The sequence below is a fragment of the Poecilia formosa genome, unplaced genomic scaffold (assembly GCF_000485575.1).
Source record: "Poecilia formosa unplaced genomic scaffold, Poecilia_formosa-5.1.2 Scaffold5, whole genome shotgun sequence".
Lineage (NCBI taxonomy): Eukaryota > Metazoa > Chordata > Actinopteri > Cyprinodontiformes > Poeciliidae > Poecilia > Poecilia formosa.
Genome location: NW_006799944.1, coordinates 3,310,404 through 3,331,051, shown reverse-complemented (window position 1 = coordinate 3,331,051; position 20,648 = coordinate 3,310,404). Strand labels below are relative to the sequence as shown.

Here is a 20,648-nt window from a genome sequence, read left to right as displayed (position 1 = left end):
GTGACACCAAAACATCATTCTCCTTTTACTTTTCAGCATAAGAATAAACCGCTCTCCTGTTTACGGAGTCTGAGTCGTTTCGTATGGGTGATTAATAGCCTAGCGATGTGACGCTGGAGCTCCTACTGTAAGTATGTAAGTAAGCAATCAGCGACGCCTCCATCCTCCTCTGTTATACAACTAAGCAGAAGGACGCAGCACTGACCTTTCACTAATGAGAAGACAAATGGCTTTCTGCACCTGCTTTATTTGACATTCACAAGTGTAACACACACAAAAAGAAAACCCAGAAACGTACCACTCTTGCCATGACTGAGTGGGTTCCTCTCCCTCGCCATTATTGTGTTATATGGTTTGACAAATGGTCCTCACCTTCACTGCAGGGCAGCGCGTTGCTGCAGCTGATTGGTGTACGAGTGGTGCTCTTTGCTGCGAGGACAGGAGACTGTTACACCAAGTGCTTTTAAAATGTGATGGAGTGTACACCTGAGGACGGGAAGAGAGGATTCTTTCCATTTGTTGTTTTTTTTTTTTTGTTACAAAAACCTTAAAGCAGTTAAAGATCTGATGACATAAAAATAACGCAACAGTATTCACAAGCACGGGTGTGCTGGCAGCTTCCAAAAGCTTAGTTCAGAACAACATTTACATCACACAATACGTTTAACCAAACAGTATAAACTCTGTTAATACATCTGTTCGTCCAGCTGCAGATGGACGTAGTAAAAGCTTTCCGAGAGAAGACGCGGCATCAAACAAAAATCAGGATGTTTCACCATAAAGTCCTGACGCACTACAGTCAGACGCCGTGTTGTTAAACCCGTCGGAAACTCTTTACGACTCGACAAAGTGAAGCAAGAACATTTTCCAGGAATTTCTGAAAGCTGAAGATAAAACGGAACAGAACATCGTGTCTTGAAAAAAATAATCCAACCTCTTAAAACTTCCCCGCACTTTGTTACAAACACAAACCACTCCAGTGTGCTTTATTAGGATTTTATATAGTAGATTAATACAAAGCAGTAGATGATTCTGAAGCTGGATATGTAGTTTTTCAATATTTTTATAAATGCAAACCTGAATAGTGTGGCCTACAAAGGGGAGGGGTCAGCCTAATTTTGCTTAATGCCTCTAAGCAGAATACAGAGCAGCCAAATTACTAAGAGTTCACCGGTGTGTAATTTTCAGATTATTTTTGTTTTACTTCTCCATCTAACCGGAACGAGACATAACCAGGTTTAGATTTGCAAAGCATGTGCAGTTTTTCTTCCACGGCACAATTATGTGCGACTTTGTGTCGGTCAGTCATATAAAATCCCACTAAGTTACACTGAAGTATGTGGTTGTAAAAGTAAAAAAAATAAAAAGCACAGTACCTTAACCTAGTCATCATGTCAACTCACAGGCAGAACAGAACTGAGTCACGTAGTTACAAGAAGATACTCAGCGGGTGAAGGATTGTTCCCCCGTTATGTCAAACTCACCGACTATTACCAGTAAAATAAATCTGTTCTTGGATAACAAATAGCTTTCGATTACTGAGACAGTGTTGACATCTTTGTGCTTTAAAGATCACTTATCTGATCTGATATTTCTCCTGAAGGTAAAGGAAAATACATTGCTCTTGTCTGACATCAGTGTGAGCCGAGGACAGCGGCGTGTTCACGTGCTGAGGGACCGCCAGGCCGATGCCCCCAGCTGCTGGCCCGTCCAGCACAGAGCCCCCACCAAGGCCGCCGCTGCCGTCACGGCCAGGCTGGCCTTCAGCACAGCGCCGGGGTGTCTGCTGAAGCGGGCCGGGGCCATGCAGGCCAGCAAGGCAGAAGTCACAGACAAGGTGAACAAAATGGAGACGGCCGTGTTGATGGCCACAATCTGACCGAACTTGGCGAAAGGCACAATGACGCAGAAGAAAAGAGGGACGGTGGAGATTGCCGTGGTGACGGCGCTGGACACTATGGCAACGCCCACATGGTTCACTGCCTCCAAAGTTCGCCTCTGCCTCTCGGCTGAAGGCTCCTGTAAGCAAAGCACACAGAATAAAGGGTTGATTTAAAAACATGTTCTTTCAGCGCTTTCAGAGTCTCTTTTGTTCATGAGACATAAAGGTGTGTGTGTTTTTTTTCTTTCTTTTAAATCTTTTTACATTAAAAAGCTCAAAGAAATTACTATAAAACTTTCAGTGTCTTTCATACCCCTTGAACCTTTTTACATTGGGTTATTTTAACAACCAGAAACTTCAATGTACTGAACTGGGTGAGAGACCAAACAGAAAGCAGAACATAGTTGTGACAGAATGACAGTGGAATGATGACAGTTATTTTTCATATTTTTCAATCATATTTTTTTTTTACTAAATTGTGAGCACCTGTGTGTAATTTAATCTCAGTACAAATCCAGCTGTTGTGTGAAGGCCTCAGACTTTTAAGACAGAAAATTGATTTTCAAGTTTAAAGCAGGTTTAGACCATTAAAAATTATGCAAGATTTTGAATATCTTATGGAAAATTGTAACCCATTATCTGACAATGGAAAGAGTTTGTCATGATTTAAAGCAACAGAAAAGGCAAAGAGCGCATTAATCAATGAAGCAGCCTATGACAACTCTGGAGAAGCTGCAGAAATCAACAGCTCAGGTGGGAGAATCTGACAGCAAGAAAACTATTGGTTATCCATCCAAATCTGGCCATTATGGAGAGGCGAAAAGAAAGCCGTGTTGAAAGAACGCCTTGAGAAATCATTTTTTCCAGCTGTGCCCCCAACAAGCCATGTTGGGGGCACAGCCAACATGGGGAACAAAATGCTGATGCAAATTAAAACAGTATCTGAGGTAGAAAGCTAACACTAAGCACAATATGCCAGCACTATGCTGTGTTGATGTTTTTATTTAAGTTGATGGGAAGATGTATGGAGCTAAATCCAGGACAATACTGTAAAACTCAGTAAAACCCTGGAGACCGGTGCGGAGGCTCAGCTTTACTTTAGAACCTCACATATCGTTCACAAGAATGTGATCAAATCTGACAGGGTTCAGATTTGATCACATTCACCGTGTCACTGGTTAGAGCTGCGACTATGACAGAAATCTGCTTTCCCTTACAGAGTTGTGTCCAGGCAGAAGGGAAGCCGTCTCGCCAGCCAGCAGGTAACCCTCCACCAGGTGCAGACAGTAATCCACTGAAGATCCGACAAGTATCGACAGAGAAATCGCTTCCACTGCTCCCATCTCCCAACCCAGCCAATACATGACAGCCACAACCAGACAGATCACTCCTGAGGGTGGGTGGGGGGGAAACAAAACAACAATGAACAACCCGTACCTCGATACATCCACGCAAAAGGCTTCCGAGCACGTACGCGAGCTGCTTCGTCTCTTACCTATAATTGTTATGAGCACCGGCAGCAGCAGCAGGGGATGCGCTGTAAACACAGACACGGCGGCCACACAGATCGCTAGAGAGAGCAGGAGACTCCAGAGGGCACTCTCCACACCTAAACACATTAGATCTCATTACATTTAAAAAAAAAAAAAAAAAACACACACACACTTCACTAATCAGTTAGCAGAGATAAAACACTGAGCCGAATCAAACACCTACCTATGATTTCCATGAAGATCTGCTTCCAGTGCTCGCATGTCTGGAAACCACGTTGGAGAGCCGAAGTCTGTGGGAGGCTGGCAAGCTGCTCCTGGATGAAGTTCTCCCACTGGAGGAAGTCTGAGTAGGTCTGAAAGGACGATTTCCCCTTGTATGTGGTCTTTGGAGAGAAGAGGGCAGGTATGGCCGGTCAGACAGCTTTTTTTTTATTTATTTTTTTATTACAGATGCAGAGGGAAAGCTTCGAGATTTAAAGGACTTACAGATTCAAAGGCCATGGACAACCAGCGGACCTTGCCGCCGTGCATCCCCACTGCGCCGTGGGAGAGCTGGCCCGGGAGGAGATTGGGCTCGGGGAGGGAGTGGCACTCAGGATGGAGCAGAGGAAGAACAGAGGAGAGCTTGTTGCCTGCCGGGAGCAAAAGAAACACCATCATCATCATCCTCCTCCTCGTCGTCTTTTACCCTTCACACAGATTAATAACCTTTAGAACATTTCCACATTTTGTCACTTCAGTGTAATTTGTGTTACTTTTGAGAAAACCAACACTGCCCTTCACCCTGAACGCACCAGAAAGCATGCAGGGGGGTGGCAGCATGATGCTATGGGGATGTATTTCTTTAGCAGGTACATGGAGGCTAAGTCGGCGTTAATGGGACGATGGATGCAGCTGAATACAGAGTAAAGCTGAAGAAAACCTGCTAGAGGCTACAGCTAATCCTGCAGTGTTAAGGTTTTTAAATAATAAAATAATAAAGGTTTTAAATAATAATAAAAATAACAAAGCACTGTGTATTTCTTTGGCCAACGTTTTATTTTGTCACACATTTTATGATTATCTTTCCGTGTTATTTTAAAGTGATTTTGACACAAAGGCACTCAGAAAGTGTATACATTCAATATGTAATTGGCTGCCGTGAGGCACGCAACGATTTGCTTTACTTCACATTTAGCCAGTAAATATCTTTGGGATAAAAACAAAGTGGATCAGTGTTAACACTGTGCGAGTTTTACCCGAAGGCAAACACTGAGCTCCTCCCGGCTTCACCAGTTTTCTGTTTGCACCAACCGCTTTGCAGATTTTGCAGAGATGGCCCATCTCCTTGAAAATATCAAAGTCTGGATCCAGGATAACGCTGCCCTTTAGAAAACGAGAAAATGAAATAATGTAAGAGAAACACTGATGCTGCGAGGTTTTTTTTTTTTTCTAAATGTCTTGCAATATGGACTCGCAATTACAATTTAGGCAACTGTCATTTACACACTGCGGACAACGTGGAGATCAGCGTCAATGCAGTGACCCCTCACCATGTCTCCAATCACATGGTTTTCCCTGTTCTCGCTTCGATTGACTCCCAGGATGCCGAACACGACGAAAACCATGGCCCCGGTGTCGACCAGAGGACGCACAGCTGGGCGACCACAAGCGCCGCCGCTGCACGGGTTGAAGCCAGACGTCTTGGATGCTTTCGTCTTGGCAGCGGATGAGGAGTCTTTGAAAATAGAACAAGAGGAAAATCTTTCAACTGTGTTTGTTTATTCAGTGTAAAAATAGCTGCTCAACCAGAGTGTTGTGGGAAACATTAAAAAAAGAAAAATCCTCCAGTGGGTTTACAGAGTGCCACTTCAAGAAGCTTGTCATATCACAACATTTTCTTTTCTCGAGTCACAACACTCACGATGTGGGAGCAGATGACAAAGACATGACAAGGTAGAGAGTTGCATGCAGTGTTTTCCTAATGAACTGAATAATCACTTTTATGTTGATAATAAACTCAGACAAAGATGCTTGCATACCGCTGGGGAGGGGAGTATAAAAAGATCCCTTTAAGGGTCCGTCAGGCCCGGAACTGAAGCCACAGCCAGGTGTTTTGACACACAGCCTGCTGGGATGAGGTCTCTGATGGCACTGAGCAAAATACAGCCTCCTGAAGGCAGAAGGCAGATTTAATTTGACAGATAAGCTGCTAAAGCCCTCCGGAGAGTCCGTACTTGTCATTCCACCTGCTATTCTGCTGCGGAGACGCTGCGACGTAGAAGGAAAACTCCTGGGTCCAGCCGTGGCGGGGATCGCACAAGCCGGACGTGATCATCCAGCTCGGGTACGGGCGATACTCTCGGGAAACGCACACCGTCATTCTGCTGGTGTAGTTTTTCTGGGGATGACTGAAAGCCTGTCCAGACAAACGTAAAAGATTGTTTTGGCGGTACGTGCCGCGAACGGGTGGCAGAGGCGGCTTCGTTTGCTCCCAAACCTGGAACGACGACACCTCGTCACGCTCCGTGCTGCACACTTTCCACGGCGACGGGATGCTGGTGTTGAGCGAGAACCTGTAGATTGTCGTGGAGCCTCCTTGGGCCAGCTTCGACATGTACACAGTCAGCAAGGAGTCTGACACCAAGAAGCACACGAAGACATCAAGACCAGCGCTCTCGCATATGGAGGATCATTTCTACCCTTCTTACCTGTGTTGTTGGTGCTTGGGCTTGTTTTCATGGAGACGGTCGAAGCTGTTGTGCTTTGACTTTGCTGATGCGTGGAAAACCTCAACCCCGATTGGGAAGTATGCGTGTACAGCAGATGTGGTTTTTCCATGAACACCCCTAACGTGATAAAAACGTGCCTTTAGGGCAGTACGTCTCAAACTGTTTGGAACAAGTACCACAGCTGGAAATAAGTTTCCATGTACAAACATACTGAAACAGTTTAAAGCCGTTTTAGACTCACAAAGGGGACCTGGAAAATGACACATAAAGGTTCTTAACCACAGGGACTGCAATTGTATGACTGCACTGCCACATCCTAAATACAAGGACGCGATTTAATTATGCACATCCTTTCCCTCAGAGGCCGTGAGGTCAACTTCAGGTTAAAAATTATTTACAGATTTATTTCTCTGAAGTCCGAATTTTAAGTTCTGCAGCAAAATTCAACACGGCTCCCTTGCACATAAAAAATACGAGACATAGTTTACTTTCTCTTCTGATAGTTAATCCTGTCCCGTACGCAATACTTCATAATCTCTCTGAGTGAGGGTTACTACAGCGTTCACATCAGTAAATGTTTCTTGTATCATAAAACACAACAGGAAGTAGAGATTTTCAAAATTGTTGTTTAAACTAGACAGTTTAATTGTGCTTCGTTAATATTCTAGATTTTAAATGTCAAACCTGGATTTGTAATGAATGAAGGTATCAATTATGCACTGCTGGTAGGTAGGATGTTACCTGCTTTAAAACCTTTTCAACAGAGCCTCTTTAGCCGCTGTGGTCTCACCTGAGCAGGTGGGGCAGGAGATGCCCTGACCACTCAGGTTGCTGCGCAGAGCCAGCAGCGTCTGAAGGTTTGTTTCCTGTCGGAACAGGAGGGGGGCGTGGGTGGCCGGCCTCAGGAGGCAGCAGCAGCCCGCAGAGAAGACCAGAACCAGGAGAAAGACACCTGGACGGGAACCAAGACAGGGACAAACAGCGGCAGCTAGAGAGGACGGTCTGACTGAGCAACGTAAAGAAACTCCTCAGGAACAACGACACAGAATGTTTACTGAAAGGTGCTTTTCATTTCACAGCTGTAGTCTCACCGGTTGAAACACAACAGATGCAGATGTGGGCAGATTTAATGGTTGCCATGGTGAAGACGCGTAAAAATGCTCTTAAGGCCATTTAGAGGTTGAACTATTCCAAGGAGAAACGGGGCACTTGTTCATCAACCTGATGCGGTTTCAGTTCTGATCTCTACCACGGAAACATTAACAGCTCGGTAAAAATGTTAAGGGATGTGAGAAACAAAAATAAAATAAAAAGAGGTGAAATTGTGTTTGGCTGAAGAATTTCCAGGTGGTTTTTGGTATAAAACAAAGGAAAAGTACCTCACAGTAACTGTTAAACAATGGAGGACATGTGATGCTGTTTTTCCAGAAAACTGAAAATTGGTCATCAACGGGAATTTCAACAGGATTTTCTGCAAATGTTATGGCAAAATCAACTCAGTAATTGCTCAAAGGCAAACTACAAACTAGAGTTAGATGCAATAGATCCAGGACTCTGTCCTTCTCTGCCTCTTTATATGGTTTATCCAGTCTTGAGAAGACTTATAGAAGAGTCAGTGCTGTCAACAGGGGGAGCTGTACAAAGTACTAACACCAATAGTACTATCACCACTATAATGAAAAAGAAAAAAAACAACAACACATGTATATTAGTGTTTTTTTTCCTGCTAAATAAATGCTTTCAATTTAAAAGTTGTGTTTTCTAATATTTTTAGTGTGAGATTAATTTACTGCAATAAAATATTGATTTATTTATCGATTTTTAAGGCTGTTACATCTTTACCGGGGGCACAGACAAATGTGTCTGTGTTTCTATGCGAGTGTTTTAATCAAGCGGCGTCGCTCTCATGGCTGCGGCTGAGTGAATTCATGTCATGTCTCACCTAAAACCACTTTTCGGTGCTTCACGGCCGGCTCAGCCACTAAGTGCTTCAGGCACCACTGGAGGTTTGTGCTCACCACACCCATCTGATGCTGTCCTGCGGGGGATAATGGCGCATCCACCGTCAGGGAAATAATGGCTCCGTCGCTGTCTGTGTCACAGGAGCCTGACGAAAAAGGAGAAAGACCTCAGTGACGCCTGAGCAGCTGCGTTTTTACAGCCCGGGAATCGTTGCCTGTCCCGTTTCTCCCCCAACGCGCCATCCCGTCATTGTGAAGGAGATAATAATCTCACCTGGCTCCATGTCCACCGACAGAAGTGCCACATCATCATCCTCGTCTGACAGAGGGCTGTAGCTCGCTGACAAGCCCAAAAGCAGCTTCACGCTTCAGGGAGAGGACAGTTTAGGGTCAGAGGCAGCTGGTGGGAGCGCGTCAAAGCTGCGCGCAGCCACCACCACCACAAAATAACACCTTCCAACAAAGTGAGGAAACAGGAGCTCACCAGTTCATCCAGTCGTGTTCGTGAGGCTCCACATGCCGGGTCCAGATACACAGGGCTGCTGGCATCAGGACAGACACCCAAAGCCAGGCGCAGCTGACAATGAGGGCCATGAACAGGCCAAAGTCATGCACGGCTGGGATCTGAGTGTCAGTTAAGCGCAGCACAGTGTAAAGGACCTTCAAACATTCAATTTGTGCTTATCGAGTGAAAATGGCTGTCTGCTGAGAGCAGCACTTCTATTCATCCTCTGCAGAGGAGTTGTTAAGACTCCGAGCAGACGTTCAGTTAAAACGCTGCGCTTCTCCTCGCCCGATTACCTGAGAGAAGGTGTTGGCGGCGTAGGCGGCCGCGGTCGTGAAGGAGGTGAGGAACGTCGCCCGGCCGGCCGTCTTTATTGTGTAGATCATTCGCTCGCGGGGCCGACGGAGATGGGAGGCCTGTCTGAAGGTGCTGATGAACACAAACACATCGTCCACCCCTGAGAGGCGGAGAGCAGATGCACGTCGGTTATTATCTGTGCACCGGTGCGGTTTGTTTTGTTAATGTAACAAAACCCTTGAATGTTTTCATTACATTGAGTGCAAATCAAAACTGCATGCCTGCAAGCGGACATTGAAATAAAAAGCTTGGTTTAGTATAGAGACTAGAAAATATGGGATATTTTTTTTTTGTGAAAAAGAGAAAGGGACATGATCAATTTTTCAAAGAGGTAGTTTAATTTGGGTTTAGTTGTTGCACATTTTGGTCTGGTGGAACAAACTCAGACAAGAGCAGCTGTTATGACGACACAAGATCCAATTAGTAGTAATCATTTTTACTGTTGTGGTAAAAAAAAAAAAGAAAGTACACTCCATATAATCTGCATATGGTCTGGCCTTTACCAGGTACTGAGATTATCTCACTACAAGCCCAAGTATGCAAAACAACACACAGCTGATTCCAATTTGTTAATATTTAGTAAACACAGATAGCAGCAAAAAAAGTTAAAATTGTGAAATATTATACGCAAAAACATTAGATGTGGCAAAAATATGTACAACCTTTTCCGTCTCAAGAAGGAATTATGACACTTGGTTACATTACAAACGCAAACTTTAACTTTAACTACATTTTATTCAGATTTAACGCAACAGACTAACGCAAAGTCGTCTGTAATTGTACAGTGGAAGGAAAAGGCATGCATGTAATTGCAAACCAAAATTTCTAGTGTGGCATGCATTTCTATTTAGCTCTCCCTAGAACTACATTTGACTGCAATTACAGATGCAAGTCTTTTTGGTGTATCTCTTTACCAGAGTGACATTTTTTTTTTTTATTCATCTTTATAAAACAGCCGCAGCTCAGTCCAATGGATTTCTGTCTGAACTATTCAGTCCCAGTTTGTGCTGTATTCAGCTTCATCCATCTTCCCATCAACCAAACAAGCTTCCAATGTCCTGCTGCGAAAAAGAGCATCCCCACAGCATGCTGCTGCCATCACCACCTGTCACCGCAAGGATGGTGTATTCATGATGGTATTTTTGTCACACATATGCACTATTTTATGTTCACATCAATTTTGTGATTGCAGTGACACAAAATAGGAAAGAATTAAGATCGTAAACAAGGCACTGTACGAGACATCTGATGCATCTCACAGGAACTTGAATCTTCGATGTTTGATATCATTTTTTCTGACAGCTTTATTGATCAAATTATATGGATTTTTTTATAAGGAGCTAAAAAATTATAACATTTAGCTGAAAAATGTCACTCAAGTATTTTGAGAACAGCTGAAACACAGTATGCTGTCTCAGATAATCTGGTCAGATAATCTTTACATTCATTCAGCTGCTGGACAAAAGTTGGTTCATTATAGTTGATATAAAAGATCATTTGCAGCTTCAGCTCAGTCAACTTCAACAAAGTACACACATCCAGATCTGTGGTAACAATTTGAACATCCTTTTTCCACTCTAAAGAAAAAAAAATCTTTAATCGCTTGCGTGTTTTGGCACATGGCAGCGACTGACACTTCTGGAAAAGAAACCCACCAAGCTGAGCAGAAGCCCAGAGAACAAGTGTAAGCAAGTGCTCAGCTTCTCTAAGTAGCTCTGCTGTGATTTTCTACTGGAGTCACTTTTTATCAGCAAAAAATAACCAAAGCCAAATCTCAGCACCGTTTGATGTACTCTAATTAAGTTCTCTACATTTGAGCCAGTTTTACAGCTTGAGGCCCTGATTGACTTCACATTTAAAGTTCCCTGAGTAATCATGTTAACTTATGCTCCGGGTACGTGTTCAAACATTGCTTTAATAAAGAATATAGATGAGGTTTTTTTTCTTCTTCTTACTTTTAAGAAGCTAGTAGGCAGACAAAGTTTGACCCATTGGAAAGATTTTGCCTGTTTTGTCTTATTTTTGCTCTTCTGCTAATCGAATTAAAGGCTTATATCTGCTGAACAGAGCTGTTTGTAGAATATTTCCTCCACAATAAAAAAAATAAGCAAAAACAAACTTTCAGCAAGATTTTAATAACTCACCAATCCCAATGATAACAAACGCTGCGACTCCGTTGAGAATGCCGAGATACCTCACCCCGAAGACAACGTGGTACAAAAACAGAGCCATCAAGCAGCTCAGCCCAATGGCGGCGAGTCCAAAGAACGTCAGAAAGACTTCAAAGAGAGCAGAAATCGAGCCGGTTAATATTCCAAGCTACCGTACGAGTCCAAAGAAAAATAAAATGGGAAACTGCTCCTGCTGTACCAGAAAACGAGGTGAGGATGTAGACGAGCACAGTGATGCAGACTCCGCTGATGACGGCCAACATCATATCGTTGTAAAAGGTGTGTCTCACCTCATCATCAAACAGCTCCGTCCCCCCATACAGCACCTTCACCTCACTGTAAGAGGAAGTGCAAAGTAAACAATCTGCAGTGGTAATACGTACCGCGAGGCTGTTAGTGCTCCAAACGCCCTTTTGTCTCTGACCTGGTGGACTGCTTGGCCAGCATGCCTGCGTACTGAACCACAAAGTTTTTGAAGCGAGCTCTCTGCTCGTCTGCTCGGTCCTGCAGGGAGTAGAAAGACGGCAGCGGAGCCCCGAAGTGGATCTCACTGCGCAGGAGAGCCGAGGAGAGACGCTCGGGGGACAGACTTTCATCCACGTACCAGTAGAACTGAGGGTGGGTGATGGCCAGACTTAAGGAGCCTACAACAAAGCGCCAAGAGATGAAAGCAGGAGGCAGGTTAGCTCGTCTTTGATGGTACAAAACATTTCCTGCACCTTGAACTCTCTGACATTTTTGTCAGATGGCAACAACAACCTCCAATGCATTTCACTGGTGGCCTTGCGAGACCAACACAAAATATCACAAGTAACTGTAGAGAGAAAATAAAAGCCCATGTAGCTTTTAAAATATGTTTATTTTATATAAATACGACTGTTAAAATGTTGCGTGCAGTCATGCTCAACCCACTGAATGAATACTTTGAAGAACCACATCTCTGCAAATACAGTTTCAAGTCTTTTGTGGGTATGACTCTACCAGATTTCCACATATAGTTTGAAATGCTGTGTCTTTTGTGCTTGCAAGATATCCCATATTGACAGATTACACAGCAGTTCTCAAGAGTTGTCATGGGTGATTAAGTGGATTGTGCTCTGGGCTTTGAGTAGACCACTTCAAACCACAACTTGTCATCTAAATCTATCCACGGTAACTCTCGTTTTGTGATGAGGGTTGTGGTTCTTCTGATGGAGCCCTAACCCTACTCCTAACCCTCACAGCATGATGCAGCCACTACTATGCTTGACTGTGTTTTGAAGAGACAGTTTTCCACCACATATAGTATTTTGCATGCAAGGAAAGACAGAGTTTTGTTTGTAGAGAAGGTTTAACACCCACTTATAATTTTCAATTCTTCAGAAGTTCTACACTTTTTGTGTTGTTTCATGACATAAATCTCTACTAGAGGACACAAAAGTCTGTGGTTTCAACATGAAATCACGTGGAAAAAGCTCAGTGGGCATCAGTGCTTTTGCAAGGTGATGAAGTGGGACCTTGACACTGACTCACCTTGAATATCAGCCAGATCTGGGCCTATGCCATCGTAGTATATCTTCCCCGCTCTCTCACTGGGGTAAAGGTAAGACAGAAGAGAGCTGGGTGGGGAGCAGTAGGACGGCCCCAGAGGCAGATCCCTTAAAATCTCCATGGGTTTCCAGCAGAACTGATGAAACTGCGGATGCTGCATGAGGAGACGTTCCACATGGTGGATGGTCTCCAGGCGCTCCGGAGTGAAGATGTTGCGCTCTCCTTTCCCCTGAGCCACAAACACCAGCTCGATCCTCCACAGAGCCTGGCTCTGCATGTAGTAATTAGGAGCAAATCTGCGCTTCCTGATGAGCGGAAGGGAGGAGTTCCTGTCCCATAATCCCTGCTCCTCTTCGCCTCCAGGACTCTTGTCCCTCCTCAGCCCCTCCTGACTCGGGTCGGGCTCAGTTCTCGTTTCTCTGGCTTCTTCTGGTGTTAAAGTGCTGCCTGTTTGAAAGGAGGACGTCTCTTTCTCCCCCTCTGTCCAGTTGAAAACTCCCCTCTCCGCCAGCTTCTCCAGGAGAAGCTCCTTGAGGTCCCCAGACTCCGTGTCATCGACGTCCCGCCTGCGCCTGTCCCAGGACCCCAGCTGCGTCTTCACAGCGATGGTGAGAGCGTCAAAGCGTTCAGCTGAGAAGTGGCTGTGAACCTCGAAGGCACTGTAGGAGAGGTCTATGTCCAGAGGAGGGCAGTAGAGCAGCATGTAGGCAAACAGGGCGCAGGGCATGAGGAAGGCCACCCCAAGGACCACCCCGCTGGCCCAGGGTTGTGTGTAGACCCACCCCACTCCCCTCCACAGCCCACAGCCCCCTGCAGTCCCCGACAAGCAGCCGTGCCCCGCAGCGTGCGCCACCCCGTCCTCCTCCTCTTCCTCCTCATCGTCACCCCAGCTGGTGCGAAACAGCAGCGCCTCGTCCTCCACATCCATGCTGGCACCTGTGAGCGACACATTACACCGCTTCATTATTTCTCGCTCGCAGCTCTTGCTCTCTCTCTCTTCTGGAGAGAGAACTGCGAGCGTGAAATAGATGTTCGAACTACGAACAGTTGACACAAGTATTAGGCAAAATGAAGGACAGGGGGAACCCTCCAAATCTGTCCTGAGCAAGCGAGGGTGTGAAGGAATTAAGTTTGTCCTAGAGTTGCTGTGAGCCAAGGTCCTCCACTGCTGGGCTCATATGAAGAAAATTAAAGGAAGGGGGTGAGGTGGGAAGGGGTTCAAGGGCTTAGAAAAAAAAAAAAAAGAAAGAAAGAAAAAAGGTTGGCAGCTTTCTGCTTTGAGATGCTGCTCACAAGAGCTTGGGGGTGAGACGGGGTAAAAGCTGTGATTTTCTTCCTCTCCCTGTCAGCCCTTATCACCTGGAGAGAGTCCACTGGTGGCTGTCAAGGTGCAGCTGTGTGTGTGTGTGTGTGTGTGTGTGTGTGTGTGTGTGTAGAAAATTTAATAATCTCACCTGTCTAATTACTGACAGAAAGCGCAAGAGGGGTATTAGAAACTGTTGCTGGCTTATCTCCTGTGATGGACGGGTCTTGCCTAATGGTGTCAATGGGTGCCTCTTATTTAGACTCTCATGCTCGTGATGCGCTGCCGCAGACGGTTTGCATTCCGACGGCAGCGAGCGCTCGCCAACTACGGCAATTTATCTGCGCTCTTTAAGGGCCGCTCTCTAAGGTCAGTCAGGTGAGGCGCTGAATCACGATTAAGTGTGAACAATAGCTGCGCTCCGCCCCGCAGCTGAAGTGAAATCCATCATAAAAAGGAATTGGCTGTTTGTATTGCTCGATCAATACCACAAACGATAAAGAAAGCAGAGACAAAGGTCTCTTCACAGACTAACCTGGAATTCATAATTAAACGCCAGGCCAAGCTGATTTAGGGACTTTTATTTTGTCCTCTGAAGTTCACTCTAGGACAGTGTTCGGTTATTCAAAGTGCACCGAGGTCTTAAAAACGTCAAGACATCAAAACCACCAACTTATATTGCCCTTTAAAATGAGATGCCAGAGAAAGTGACAGATGGAGAGAGAACAAAAGAGGCTGCAACACTTTTCTCTCACCCAGAAGAAGGACTAATGTGGCAATTTGGAAATACAGCATCATAACCAACCAGTTATGATGTGGAAATGATTTAAACCATGTTTTTGATTAAGTCTAGATAATCAAAGCTTTAGTATGTAATTGTATTTACAAAAAGGTTTTTTATACATTTCTTAAAATTGTCACTAAGAGATAATCCGTTTGACAATAAAATCAAGCTCCTCCTCGTGCAACTACTGCAATATGCAGCAATACAGCCAAAAACAACCAATCAGAGTCAGGAAGAAGGTCTAAGTGCTGTAAATCGTGCTTTATCTGATGTAAATCTGCACACTCACCACAGGCTCACTGAAAGAAAGAAGCTACAATGTAGCAGAGAGCAAGAGGGAGGGTGGGAGCAGCGCATACACAGGGATGATTGAAAGTGCAAAACCCCTCCTCCTGGCTCTGATTGGTTGTTCCTACAGATGACAGTGGGGCCATGGGGAGATTGATTTTTCCACATTATCTGTCTTATGTTATGCTGCCACAACATAATGACAGTTTTAATAAATATGTAAAAAAAAACATACTTTGTATAAATGTTACTGTGACAGCTTTAACATCAAAATCCAAATAAATTTGACACATAACTTTATTGTAAATACACCAATATTGAGCCTAGGCAACACAAGAGTGCATGAGACACTTTTATGGCCTAAATATATAAAGCCAACCTGCTGCTATAGCACCGCTAACCTTTCATGTTGCTTAAACTTGATCATTTTTTAACTGCACGTGAACATAACGTACATTTTATGACCACAGATATGAGTAAATCCAAGCAGCACTAGATATTATCATCTATTTTTAAGCGTTCCTCTCCATTTTACAATTTCCCCAGACAAGAAAAGAGTAAATGTAATAGAGCGGGAAGTTTATGTTTCTCTTGGATGTCATTTTGAGGGTCACATTTATAAGTTAGATGCATGTGTGAGTTGAGGAAGTGAGTTACTCCCCACTAAAAACTTGCCAAATCCTCCCTGTTAATGGTAAGCAGTTTTTGGTAGAGGCAGCATCATCATGTGGGGGCCGTGGCGTAACAAGATGAGATCCTGCAACCAGTAGCAATCCAAAATCTGCTCTCTCTTGAACTTTGTCCTCCAAGATGTTCAGCCCTCTACCGATTACTACATTTGCTCTTCAGCAGGTATGTGTTGCAAACAATTCTGTATTCAATCCTGTATTTACAAATAAACATGGAAAAAGGCCATTAGCTGCTGATGTGTTTGCAAAAGTCACAGTGTTCACGAAACGTTTTCCCAGGTCTGACACAGGAAGCTGTGTCAAATGATTGCTCAATCAATGCTGCAGGTGTAACATTTAAACTAGAAAATATTTTCCTCAGTTTGTTAAAAGCAAAAATCAATTCAACTTTTCTAGGCGATTCTAGCAGGCTCTGATATTATTCATTTTGCATATCGATTTATTAAGACATGTCACGGTATTTCAGCAGCAGAAAGTATAATTTTTCCCTTCTCTCCTTCAAATAAAAAGAATTGCATCCTGATATACAAATTTTAAAGTCTACGCTTGTGTAAAAGCAGTGATATCTTATAACTACAGGCTACTGCACGAAACCGTTTTGCTCAAGGTTACCATTACCAGGAGACTCATACCAACCCATGCATATTGCACACTGCAGTTAAAGTAGATAATGTATTCATGTTTCCAGTGGAAAAAAAAATTAAATCTTCCACAGTGGGACAAAGTCAGACTGCAGTTCACTGATAATGCGGCGGCTCACGGACATCTGTAATGAGCCCGTCATTAAAAGTTTTTGCTCTTCACTTTCAGAAAGCTTTTAATATCAAATGTCCACATGACTCAGACGGGCTAATGCTGTTTAATGGCAATTTTTTTTCCTTTTATGTAATAGATAATAAAGCCTTTAGAAATGAAAATTGAGAGCTTCACACTGAATCCGATATTCTATAAAGGACACCAATTTTCAGCTATTTTGTTCATCTGAACCACGATAGTTTTTTTTGTAGTTTTTTTTTTAAATTAAGACAAAGTGGACTTTTAAAAAGGGGGAGACACGGCGTTAATGTGAAATTCCTGAACTCTTAAGAGAACAAATTTATTTATTATTAAAGTACAACTGCAATTATTGACTTATTCAGCTAATTTTTTTTCATCTGCTACTTGATTACACTGTTTCTAATTCTGAATTAAGAAGGATAAAAGAGCTTGTGCCTCTTCAGCCTTTCCACTTAGTCAATACTTTGTCAAACCACCTTTTTCTGCAATTACAGCTGCGGATCTTTTTGGTTTCTACTTTCGAGGGACTGAAGGTTTTATTTCTTCAATCCGATTGGGGAAAATCTGTGAACATTAATTTTCAGCTCTTTTATTTGGACAAACCTTTGAAAATCAAGTATCAATTCCCCCCTGCCCTCTTCACAATAATGAGCCACTTTGTTCTGCTGGTCCATCACATAAAATCCCAATAAACACCTATTGTCTCTGGTTGGAAAATGGCAAATTATGAAAAATTTCAATAGGTATAATTGCCTTTACAAGTTGCTGCATAATTTTCTGTCCTTGGCTGCGGTGTGAAGGTAGAATTATCGGTTATCTGCAATCAGCAAAAGCCATTGCTGACAAATGTTTTATGTACTGCAATATGCAACGTTACCTCAACAGAGAAGATCAATTATGTGATATTTCCAAGACAAATGTGTGTCCTATAATTCTTTATCGGCTGCCAATGAAACTGACTACAGCTGGTGGATTTTGATAATTAGATTCTCCTAACCCTGTTACGTTTCATTTCTGTCTTCCCTGCCTCGTTTTAATAATGCCACTTCCACTTCTTGTGTCGTCAGGAGAGAAGAGAAGAGAAGAGAAGACTCCCGGACTTGCGCAGCGACATAATGAGAGGAGTGGAACAGAAAGTGGACAGGAGAGAACAGCTTGGCTAATGACCACTAAAGTACACAGTCCTGCACTTATCAGCTGTTCAAAAGCAAAGATATTAATAACGGAGAACAAACTGGATTAGGAGTGTACAGTTACGTTTCCACAACTCCATTTCTTTCCACATCCAATTTGATGTGCTGATTTCCTGGAGCCAATGACGAGTTTCTTAGAGTCGCAGTGTATCGTGAGTGCATGTGCAAAGCTTTGCGATACCCTTCATCCGTCCGGGTGAGTCTACCGACACCTGCCAGTGAAGGGGAGCAGAGCTAATGAGAGTGATGCACGGCCTGAGGGACGCATCCTTTCTCCCTCTCTGATGAGTCTGATGCTTCTTCGCATTCAAGAAAAATCAAGCCTCGTGCACCATAATTATGAGCAATGCACAGCTGTAAAGCACCGCCAGAGCTGCGGAGCCGCGGTATAACTAATGTGTTTACAAGCCGCCGGATTTGTTCAGCATTGCTGTTTTTCTGCAAAGATTAAGAGAACACGGCTGATTTAAACCCTCATGCAGGTGAGGATTAGAGCTAGGCTGCAATTTGACTTCCCGCATTGTGCGTTTGTCGGGATATAAAAAGAAAAAAGAGCTGCCTCCCAGATAACGCCTGGATTATTAAAGCTATTTTGTCATTAGTGAATCACCGTTTTGTGTTTTTCCTTAAAATGCGGCACCTGGACCTAAAATAGAACTGATAAGTGCATGAAGCAGAACGAAGAGAATCTGTGTGCATGTTCTGTGAGGAATGAACATCCTCTTGTATAATGTATGGTGTGTTACCGGATGACCTTGCGCGCCCTCGTGTCGGACTCACTTGGGAACTTTTTCTGGAGCTTTAAATATTATATTATTTTATTTTTTTTTTTTCTTTCCAAAGTTTTGTAGCTCGGGTGTTCATGCTGTATCTGTCTTGGTGTGGGAAGAACATGAGCTGCATGTGAGGAGGCTCTTTGTGCAGCGCAGGGATGAAGCCGGCAGTCGAATATCTGATGCTCGGTGAGCGAAAAAGAAAATCATAAATCTTAAATATTTTATCTTTTAGGCGTGTGGACACCGTGAAAATTAGGAACAAATTGTCTCCTTGTTTTCCAGGGCAGCAAAAGCGGTACGACGGGTCTTTAAATCTGCATATTTTATTCTTGTGGGTTTGTTGAAATCAACCTGGCATCAAAGTCACAGATGCATCTCAACAAACGAGAATATCTGAGTTCATCAATTCTGCTCAACGTCATATTGACTCATTTAAAAAAAAAAAAGAAAAAAAAGAAGAACAAGACATTTCAGGAATTAATTTCTGCTAATTTGGATAATTCTGGCTAACAGCTCGTGAAAACCCAAAATTATGAATATTACATAATAAGAAAGGACTTTTTAAATATGTGCGTCTCCATGGATATTTCCATATTGCACTCAATACTTGGTCACGGCTGCTTTTGAATGAATTACTGTATCAAATCAGTGTGGCGTAGAGGAGATCAGATGTTGCTTTAAGAGCATCCATCAGTTTTTCCTCTGCTGTTGGGTCTGGTGTCTCTCGTCTTCTTTCCGACACCCCGTAGTCGTTTTTTGAAGGAGGTAAGGAAGTTGTGGACTTGTCTCTGGTTCCTGAGAAACTTAACACCAGGAATACGACAGGTGGAGTCCATGTTCTGCATAACTTGAGGCCATTTAAGATTTTGCTTGCGTTCCAAACTCTTGGATTTGCTTTAAAATCCCTTCAAGGCTGTGGTTATCCCCATTGCTCATGCATATTTTCCTAACAGATTTTTTTTTAACTTTGCATTAATATATTTTGCAGCACTCTGAAAAAGCAGTTTCTTTAGTAATGAAGTCCTGTTGCTCAGTATGCTTGTGGATGGCACCAATGACTGCCTGCAGTACAACTACCAGCTCATTTCTTCTCCAATTATTGTTGTCCACAACACAGCATTTCTGTATTAAAAATGCTTTCTACTTTGTTTTTATAACCTGAATGTTATGTCTGCACTAGCAGTAACCCATAATTATGAAAAATAACAAAATGAAATGCTTGCAGTGTGTACACTGGCAGCTTCACTGTGCATGTTTTTTGGTTCTTTTAAACAAAAAACATGCTTCATCCTTCATCAAAGGACACTGGAAACTGGGAGAAGTAAAAGTGGAACATTGTGCCATGCTGAAAGTGGGGTAATGTGGGGTTTTACAAAAAAGAGCTGATCTCCAGATCTTAAACCAACCAGGTGTGCCATGAGAGGAATGAGGCGGATCGGATTTCTGCTTCTTCCCAGAGATTGGACATCAGTTTTAGCAAAGCAAATAAAACATATTTACTTGTAAACAACTCTAAATCAAAGAAAGCCTAATCAAAAATCCATCAGGAACTCCACCAGAATCTTGTTGGTGACTAAGCACTTAGTGAGGCGGCAACAACAAGGTGTAATTGACCAATTGCAGGGTGTGCTGCTTTTATAGACCCGATTAATGACTTGTTGTTACAAACCTGTGTGAGATCAGTTACTGCTAACTATTTAATAATATTTAAGTTCCTCATGACTGGATATTTCAATGATGTGGGACATAAACCCTCCGCCCCGCCCCTCCCCCCCCAAAAAAAAAAAAAAAAAAAAACCCCAACCCCACAGAAACTCAGACCGAATAATTACCTGTCTCTAAATCTTAAAGTCGGTGTCATGGGGATGAAGCAGGATCTTGTTGCTGTGCCAGCCTCTTGAATCTTTCAACTATCCCTATTTTTCTCGGCCTCGCCGAGCACTAGATTCACTTTCTGCCTTCCACTCTGCTGCTCTTCTCCACCCTTCAATCTTTCTGCGTTTTCTCTGCGTCTTCTTCCCCTCAGAGGTGAGAGATTTTTAACCTTGCCTCTGACAACAGCTTTAAACCTCCCTCCCACCTCTACCGTCTTCAGTTTATCTCCTCTCCATCTTATCTGATATGGACACCACATGCTGCCTCTCTTGGACCCCAAATACACACACACGCACACGCACACGCACACGCACACACACACACACACACACACACACACACACACACACACA

At 43.4% G+C, this 20,648-nt stretch overlaps 1 protein-coding gene across 3 annotated transcripts in view; it reads right to left on the bottom strand.

Moving 5' to 3' along the window:
* Window positions 1-227: 227 nt before the first annotated feature.
* The window catches only part of disp3 (dispatched RND transporter family member 3), a 22,224-nt gene continuing 1,803 nt past the window's right edge, over window positions 228-20,648 (bottom strand). For 2 of the 3 annotated variants that reach the window (XM_007563469.2, XM_016677312.1), the window contains exons 3-22: window positions 12,593-13,546; window positions 11,505-11,724; window positions 11,280-11,416; window positions 11,054-11,188; window positions 8,849-9,009; window positions 8,532-8,671; window positions 8,322-8,413; window positions 8,029-8,193; window positions 6,877-7,038; window positions 6,066-6,203; window positions 5,855-5,991; window positions 5,604-5,773; window positions 5,397-5,527; window positions 4,908-5,092; window positions 4,614-4,740; window positions 3,862-4,007; window positions 3,599-3,758; window positions 3,378-3,491; window positions 3,100-3,272; window positions 1,580-2,019 (exon numbers count right to left, since the gene is read on the bottom strand). In XM_007563469.2, coding sequence (XP_007563531.1) covers window positions 1,663-2,019; window positions 3,100-3,272; window positions 3,378-3,491; window positions 3,599-3,758; window positions 3,862-4,007; window positions 4,614-4,740; window positions 4,908-5,092; window positions 5,397-5,527; window positions 5,604-5,773; window positions 5,855-5,991; window positions 6,066-6,203; window positions 6,877-7,038; window positions 8,029-8,193; window positions 8,322-8,413; window positions 8,532-8,671; window positions 8,849-9,009; window positions 11,054-11,188; window positions 11,280-11,416; window positions 11,505-11,724; window positions 12,593-13,538 — 3,996 coding nt within the window. In that variant the 5' untranslated portion in view covers window positions 13,539-13,546 and the 3' untranslated portion in view covers window positions 1,580-1,662. Of the gene's footprint in view, window positions 2,020-3,099; window positions 3,273-3,377; window positions 3,492-3,598; window positions 3,759-3,861; window positions 4,008-4,613; window positions 4,741-4,907; window positions 5,093-5,396; window positions 5,528-5,603; window positions 5,774-5,854; window positions 5,992-6,065; window positions 6,204-6,876; window positions 7,039-8,028; window positions 8,194-8,321; window positions 8,414-8,531; window positions 8,672-8,848; window positions 9,010-11,053; window positions 11,189-11,279; window positions 11,417-11,504; window positions 11,725-12,592; window positions 13,547-20,648 lie in introns of all 3 variants that reach the window. The other variant, XM_016677315.1, reaches the window with a different exon arrangement.